General features: G+C 38.5%; 1 protein-coding gene across 3 annotated transcripts; it reads right to left on the bottom strand.

Annotated features, from left to right (window-relative positions):
- Positions 1-1,214: 1,214 nt before the first annotated feature.
- LOC122665348 (stress-response A/B barrel domain-containing protein UP3) lies at positions 1,215-5,024 on the bottom strand. Of its 3 annotated transcripts, XM_043861471.1 has the most exons (9): positions 4,839-5,023; positions 4,600-4,726; positions 3,467-3,594; positions 2,749-2,888; positions 2,564-2,632; positions 2,174-2,312; positions 1,944-2,006; positions 1,822-1,865; positions 1,215-1,481 (listed from the first exon to the last, which is right to left on the bottom strand). In XM_043861471.1, the coding sequence occupies exons 1-9, from the start codon at positions 4,990-4,992 to the stop codon at positions 1,395-1,397; spliced, it is 951 nt and encodes a 316-aa protein (XP_043717406.1). In that variant the 5' UTR covers positions 4,993-5,023; the 3' UTR covers positions 1,215-1,394. The 3 variants fall into 3 exon arrangements, with proteins under 3 accessions (XP_043717406.1, XP_043717407.1, XP_043717405.1); XM_043861472.1 differs by lacking the exon at positions 1,822-1,865 and having other exon boundaries at positions 4,839-5,024; XM_043861470.1 differs by having other exon boundaries at positions 1,822-2,006; positions 4,839-5,024.
- Positions 5,025-8,697: the final 3,673 nt, after the last annotated feature.

Raw genomic sequence — 8,697 nt, forward strand, 5'->3', positions numbered from 1 at the left:
TCAAATTAACCATTCTTGCCAACCGATTCCAATCTCTTGAACCGTGATTCGGCATCGATTTAATTCATGTTTTCATTGCTAAAGCTTTGTTGGTAAATTGGCTGAGCTCAGTATGTTACTATCTGTATACCATGAATCATGATCTAGAACTCAACCCTTGCAATCAGGATTTAGAAAACTGGAATGGAAACTAGGGTTTCAGGGGTTTTTCGACAATTTCCACCAAAACCGGGACGATTCTGATCTTATAGATTCTTTCATTCATTAATTACTTACTTCATAAAGAAAGATGCTTAATACCACATCCTTTTCTATAGAACAGGTACATGACTGAAGACTCCTTTGCCTCATTTACTGAAATAATTAATTTCCTTTGGATTAAGAACTAGTCAGGTTGGGGAAAAAATTAATGTAGAAGATCAAGATTATAACTCCCAACAATCCCAACCTGATTCAGTTAATCAACTTTAGCTGCTTCAGTTAATCCAACTCAAGCCAGCTGTATCCTTACCTGTGATTTAAATGGAGTCGAAGAAATCACATCTAAATATAGGCATCTTTTTTTCTTTCTGTTTTTTTAAATTTGAGAGCTATGGGGATGGGCCATTTGATTGAGTTATTTTTTTGAAAAGTTGTTATAGGTCATAATCTGTTATAAATACAATAGATAATCACTTGCACCTCAACATTCAATACGGAGGAGGCTTACTTTACTTTTCTTGTGTCAAGTTTGTTTTAGAGGGGATATGGTAAATCTGGTAACTGTGGTCCACCTAGGTGATGAAGTCAAGGATGCTAAAACCCCCCACTCTCAACCCCCAATAATAAAAAAAAAAGGGACAAGATTTAGGATCCAATGTGGAGATATTTGCTAGTTATCATACATAATCTACAAGAATGGCACAGATCCAATTCTCTCTCTCTCTCTCTCTCTTGCCCTGTTTCTAAGATATTTCCTAGGTAAAGGCATGTAAGCTGTATTTTCAACTTAATCCCAACCACTGACTAATGTGTGCAACCAGACTAGTGGAGAAAAGCTTCTCATTCTTCCATCTTGAAACAAGTCCTAGTCAACACATACATAAAGGGGGTTCGAAAGCAAGCATAGACATGACACAATGCCAGTGCAAGCTTTCACACACGCGCACACACACAGAGACACACACAAAAGCACAACATTTTACTTCCATTTGCACGAAGGCAACCAATTCTGATAAGACTATTCCAAAGTGTGGCTTCATTCATTTACAATTTAAACAAGCTTAACAAAAAGAGAAAGAGCACCTTCAATCCATCTAGAACCCATGGAAGTGGTAAATAAATTCTTAAGCAGAAGACGATGTTCAAATGGCAAAAATGAATGACAAAACTAATGTTAACCCAAAGGCGATGTGTTACATAATCTCAGTGCCCACGGGATCAACAGAAAAATGAACTGCAAGACTTTTTTGGGTGATTGGCTGGAACTTTGACTTCCACATCTGCATGTTTAGACACAGAAAAATGGTTGTTAGAACAGAAGACAATAACACTCCAGAGGGTGGTGACAAGAAATTGAGACAATAACTCTACTTTCAAAAAGAAAGAAAACGAGACAATAATGTGTTGGAAGTGAGCTCAGAAGATCCCAAGCAATGACAATGTCATCCAAATATGGAATCATATAACCATGTTTCTGATTAGGAACTTAACAACCATATGTGTGCTATAAAAACACACGGTGCACACACGCACATGTATCCACAATCCAGTCTTCATTCTTAAAGTGACTAATAACACATATATAAAATGCCTGAAGCTTTGGTTATATTGGATCCTCACGTCTTTGTATTCTGAGCTGCCTACAAATATCTCAAAGGCTTCAACTGCAAGAATAGATGCAAGATTAACAACCAACAGAGTAATGAAACAACCAAATGTCACAGTTTGCATAGGAAGCTCACTGGATCGAAAACGTATAACTGCACCATGGGTATATTCAGTGTCTGAATTATTGAAATTTGAACCTGAACAGAAGAGCATGTAAGAAGCAACAAGTTGACAAAAACATATAAGTATAATTCACAGTTAAAAGTTGCTCCTTAATCAGCATTCACACCAGAGTAGGGCCAGCAAAACCAATTACGTGGTAGGTGCATTTTAACATAATTAGAAATGGTCATTTCAAGCACACCTTGAGTGACCTGTACTATTAAGGAGGGAAATTTCATGGGCAGCTTTGCTAGAGTAGCCAATGCATCATCTACAGGTCCACCATATCCAGTCTCAACAACTGAAATCAGAAGCACAAACTCCAGACCATAGTTGAATTCCTGGCCAATAAAAACACCACGGAGAGTTACCAAAGGACATGTCAGAGAAAATTTGAATCATGTAATAAATATTCACTCTCCATAAAAGAGAAAACCAAGATTGATAATGACAAAATGTCAGCAAAGACAAAGGAAGAAAATCCACCAAATATGGAATTAGTAATAGCATCCACCAAATCATCTCAGTTTTCTACAGAATCAATTTGAGATCTACCATATCCTGTGAATTCAATGGGATTAATGATCCTAACCTCTCCTTTCCGAAATATGGGCAGGATATCATCTTCTACTTCAGATTCATAATCCACATATATCAATCCCTAAAATATCCATCAATTAACAGTGCATCAGTTGAATGAAATGGAAATTAAGGTGAAAAATAACAAGAATAAAGAACAAGGAACTGGTGTTGTGGTGTTTACATGTTAGGGCATACATGGCAGTATGGCATAACATGGTCCTTTAGAACTCCTAAATAGAAAGAGTTCTTGTAGAACTTTGCAAGGTCTTCTTGTCTTTGGAAACGCAAATATACAGCATGGGTGTAACCATCAGGGTTCTTTTCAGAGAGACGACCTATGGAAGTGGGTAAGACATCCAAGTTAGGAATCATGTACACGAGGTTTATTAACATATGAGGCACAATGCATATGGAATGCATATAAATGTATATTAAGCTTTCACATAGCACTTCAGGCTGGCAGAACTGCCAATTTTTAAGTCAATAACGCTTATCATGTAATATTGGACAGACTCTGTCTGACTGCCTGAAAATGGATGATGACATTTCATGTACAGTATAGTGGGGCTTCTAATTACAAAATGATTCCTCAAGGCTCATTTCTTGCTGGATAAATCTCAGTATGTTTCAGAGACTGTATTATTTATTCTTTTTCAATCATGTACTAGGAACACCAACAAACTAGGAGACTTGTTAAAAGGAATGTTGTAGAATGTAGATAGATATCCACTTCGCATGGGAATCTATTTTTTAGCCTTTTACATCATATTCGCTTCTCATTTGCAAACATTCAATCACTAATCATGGAAATTGAATAATGAAAGGAATTTTTGGTATGCCCTCAGAGAAAAAGAAAGTCATGTAATCATGACTTAATAGAATGTGACAAACACCAGAATTTACAATTTCTCACCCAATGATATTGCAACAATTCCACCCATTTGGTACTGAGATGTATAAAGATAATCTAGCATATCATTCTCTTCCTCTTCAGACAACTCCCTGTTTGCTTTCAGAAGACAAATGTGTTCTACAACTTTCCTACAACAAAAAAGGAAGAGATGGGAGTAATATCCCTATATCACCACAGAGATTTGTATCCACTGATATGAAAATTTATGAGCAAGAACTGCATAAAATATATTACTATTGACTTTAGATGATAATAACTAATAAAGAGCATGATGCCCGTGTAGATTCTTCTATTTCTTAGAGAAACGAGAATGCACAAGTGCACCTCGTATAGAAGGTCATGCCACCAATTGGAAAAATGCAAGAATAGTACAGCATCAAGCTACAAGGGAATAGACATTTCACACAGACATAAGGTCATACACCTCCTTCTCCTTCTTAGTTAGCTGAGCCATCCCATTGGTAGATAAAGCCTCCACCAGAATGAGATGTCCGCGATAAGCTTGGGACTGAAAAAGAGAGAAAAAAGAGAGAAACCACAACTACATCTCAATGAACCACCAAACAGAAGTCTTCCATACAATCCTGCACCGGGTTGAAACTTTCCTGAAATGACCCACCATTTTTGCTCCTCCCACATGGACCAGACTGCCACTATGAGGATAATCCTGCAAAGGAATTTCCTTCCCTGAAGTGGGCCATCAACTAAAATCACATCAAGTGAACAATGCCCCCCCAACCCAATCTGACCATTCTTTTTTTTATTTTTTTTTTTGGGTAGAAATCTGACCATTCCGAATTATACAGAACAAGACATATGAACTCGAACAAATAAATAAACAGATATACACAGTATTGAAATAGTGCCACACTTTCATAGCAAATAGATAAGAAACAAATGGATTCCTCATCCGCCATACACAAGGGAAACTTAAGGAAACCTTTCGGAAGAGGGAAGAACTATAATATTAGGAGGAAATTTGAGGCGTTACTCCGTGGTTCATTTGCCATGTAAAATTTTGCTCTCGAGCATATATCTAGCTAAGATGTTTAGTCAGAATACGAAGAGGAAGGTTCAATCTTATAAATACTATTTCAAAGGAATAACGATTAAAGTGGGAGCAAAGGTATCACCTTTTCCTCGAATGTCCATAGTCTTCTAAATCAGAGCCAGAACTGGAACCTTCAGACGCTGCGAAAGCCACTCTTCGCCGACCCTGGCGCCCGGAAAAATCATTTCGAAATCCGTTTAATTTCGAAACTGAAAATCCAAACAAAATCAAATATACACATTGCAACTTCTCTTTTTCTTAGGTTTCATTTCAAAAGAAGAATAAGAAGTAAACGATCAATATGTTCACAATCCACCGCACCATTGAAGGATCTCCATGCGTCGCATTCAAGAAACCGCGAAGAATAGAGACTGAAAGCCTTCGAAGAAACGCATACAGCAGACACGACAGACCCTACAAAACAATGGTGGAGATGAATGCCCAAGGGACTAAATACATTAGTGCAGAAGGACATTGTTCAGCAGGAAAATGTGCAGTAACAGGTCATGAAGTGCTGCACTGCTGGCCAGTTAGACAACACATAAGCACACAGTTATCACAGTAGAGGCCCAGTCGCCCAGAGGTGAAGAACATCGTCCAAGTGATTTCTCCGCATCACACAATTCACAATCTCTTCGCCCTTCGTGGCACATTTTAATACACACAGATGATCCGGGATTTTATCACTGCAGGCCCAACTGATGGTTCGGTTCGGTTCGTTCGGCACATCTATGGTTCAAATGCTAAATACCATCTAAAGAACTGGATGGGTCGAAATGGTTTACTCTTGAACTATATAAATTTACAAAGGGAAAAGGAACGTCACCCGGTCGTGTACTGTGGTATGTACCCGCGCCCAGACATAGTCGAGTGCGAAATGGCCGACACAACCCAAAGTTTCCATGGGTTTGGGGCGGTCATTTCTTGCTCGCCTGTGTCTGGGCGCAAGACTGGGTGGCGTTTTTTCTCTCATTTACACAAGCGTATGGGTCAATGGGTGAGCACGCCTGGATATCTACCTAGGGGGCAGAGGCGTCATCTCACATTGCCCTGTGAGAGGGCGTAGGAAACACCACCAAGTAGAGGTCTTTTTCCCATACTATTTATTTAGGCAGAATGTTCTTTGTGCTGGGGGTGCAGCCTGCGCCCAGACACATGGGGGTGGGCGCAATGACCATCGTGCCCCCTGAGTGGTAGGCCCATGTGTTTGAGCGCAGCCTGCGCTGCGGCACAGTGAACATAACCCCATTTATTTATAGGATAAAATGTTTTATGTGGAGAAGCTTAGGCTCCATCAACGCCCTTGAGTCTATTTCTCTTCTCTCCTATGAAATGACATATCACCCTGAAAGGAGAGAGAGAGAGAGAGACTAAGGGCGCTCACGGAGCCTTTGCTTCCCCTATAGAGAACACCCTGGAATTGAATTCCCTTTCTGACTATATATGTAGCATGTGCTAGCGTCTCCTTGTGTCTATCTCTCTCCTCCCATGATAGGGGACATATGTCATTTCATAAGAGCAAGGAGAGAGATAGACACAAGGTGTTCATATATATAAGGGTGTCAATTATTATCGGTTCGTTTTTTGTTTAAAAAATGGTAATATTTTCTCAGTTCAGTTCGAAATTTGTTTCATGCCTAAAACCGTTAAGCCAAACCAAAATACCTATTTTCAAACCGAATAAAATTATATATATATATATTTTTTCAATCAAATGTGGATGAGTAATTCTATTCCTTTTTAGTGTTTGGAAAATTTTTGGTGTAGACTATGATCCCTAACAAATAAGAGTATTTTATTGGTAAAGATGTAAAAGATTGGTACAAACATTTAAAATAGGACATAAACCAAATATGAGACCAAATTAGAACCTGAGTCGATTCAGTTTTAGTTAAAAAAGATGTGTTCCTATTCTTGTTTCGATTCTATTTTGATTTCTACATTTTGTATCTTGAATCGAACCGAATAACCGAAAACAAACCAATTGACACCCTTATATATATAGGGCATGATTACGTTAGGGTGAGCTTAGAGCGAGACATCAATCCAAGCCCCGCTTGAGTCCATGGGCTGATGGTCCAGATTCTAGAGCAAGTTTTGGCCGGGTTTGGTCTCAGTGGGCCAAACTTACACCCTTAGCCCTTAATGTGTGGGTGGATTGGTACAAACTCGAATCAACTTGAGCTGAGTTGTGAATAATTGGTAATTAGTAGAACTCATAAAACAAGTCCTTAAGAAACCTTTTTTTGGTTAACATTAATTTCTTCTAAAATAAAACATAATAAGACAAAAATCATGATAATGCAATGATTGACCTTCAAATTTACCTTCTTTTTTTTCCCTTGACATCCAAAAGATATCCTTATTCTCCATTTGATTGTCAATTTTGAAAAAAAGAAAAAGAAAAATTTGTAATGACAATTAGTTTAATGGAAAAACATTGTCATACGGCCAATGTGCAATTTTCTCTCTTATATGCATGGTTTTGTGTAGGGTAGTGGTCACTTTCAAAATCGAAAACAGGTTTCAGGTTTGCCCCTGGTTCTCCTAAAAAATCAGGTTTTTTTAATTTATTGTTTTTCCTTAGTTTGTACAGTTTCACTGATATCGTAACAACACAATATCGCAATTGGTGTCCAACGATATAATACAGATCTCCGGAATCAAGTGATCCAATACTGGAACCTCAAATCATGCTCACATGAATGTGCATCCCATATGGATGATACCTTTTTCAGGACATCCATTAGTGTGACGTGCATATTTCTTTCTACACTAGCAGCATGGAAACCTCTCCTTGTTTTACTAACCTTGAACTCTTATTAAATATGCTAATCATATTTTTCAAAAAAAGAGAACTTGATTTTACTTCTTATAACTAATGGATATATACTTACCTAAAAGTTAAAAACCAATGGATTTGATTGTAAAACCTAGCTACCTGTATGTTTGACTTTTAAATAGACCACTTATGATAAAGGTTAATAGACAAACTTAATATGAAAACTATTGTTCCATGGCCTAATACTTTGCTTACCTTGTACATGGCTCTCATGACACTCCCCAACATGGAAGACCTTACCGGCCGGCTAATTATTGGGGGCATTTTTGGACTAACAGAGGGTGTAGTCCATTCAATAGTGTTGTTGATTTTTTTGCTCATATTATATTTCCATTTTCTTTACAAATAATATCCAGTGATTATATTTAAATTAAAATAGGGACGCTGTTCTTTGTGTTGCAGCGTAGGCTGCGCCTAACTTCATGGCCGGGGGTGGATGCAGTGACCACCCTATCCCCTGAGTGGCAGGCTCATGTGCCTGGGCGCAACCTGCGTTGTGACATAGAAAATATTCTCCCATAATACCCTCATATTTAATAAATTGAGAAAACAAAAATTGGCAACAAGCTTATAAAGAGATGACAACGTATCCAACTGTGAATTGTTATCCCCTCCAATTCGCTACCTCCTTCAATTCCTCAAATTCCTCACATGGGGGTGAAAATGACCACCCTATCCCTTGTTCGAAAACACTATCCAAGGTGGGATTTACTCTTCCTATTAGAGGAATGGGAGGAATTGGAGGTGCCTGCGAATTAGAGGTGATAATTATTCATCCAGCTGCTAGGAGTTTCAGATAACATCAATAACTCGGAGGAGATGAGGTTTGATAAGATGTTATCGGTTCATGGTTGAACTACTTAGCCGATGATGTGGCACATGTGATATAGATACCTTAACAGTTCCGAAGCCCTCTAAATGGGATCCTTCACCGTTGGATTTACCAGCAACAGATGAATTGAAGCCATTGACGCATCTATGAGGATAGATCCGAATCCAACGGTTGATTCTCTCGACAGTATACGTCGAGGTGTGTAGTTCTATAGCTGTGTTGACTCAGAGCTTTAGACGTACGACGTAACTACGTAAGACATTTTCAGAGTAAGTGAAGGTTAAAAGAGTAAATAAGTCATGCGCATTTTAATCAGATTGAAGAAGCCTGTCTAACTCTCACGATCTCACGAGTCTTCACTCTCCAGTCTCCACCAACAGTACGAAAGCATCTAACCTACTTAACAGCAGCTTACCGAAAAACAAAAAAAAGTAACTTCTCAGGTCACAGTCTCACAGCTACACGAACACATGGTCCAACGAACTGTTCTCCACGCACGGTCTTCA

Source organism: Telopea speciosissima, chromosome 6 (assembly GCF_018873765.1).
Source record: "Telopea speciosissima isolate NSW1024214 ecotype Mountain lineage chromosome 6, Tspe_v1, whole genome shotgun sequence".
NCBI lineage: Eukaryota > Viridiplantae > Streptophyta > Magnoliopsida > Proteales > Proteaceae > Telopea > Telopea speciosissima.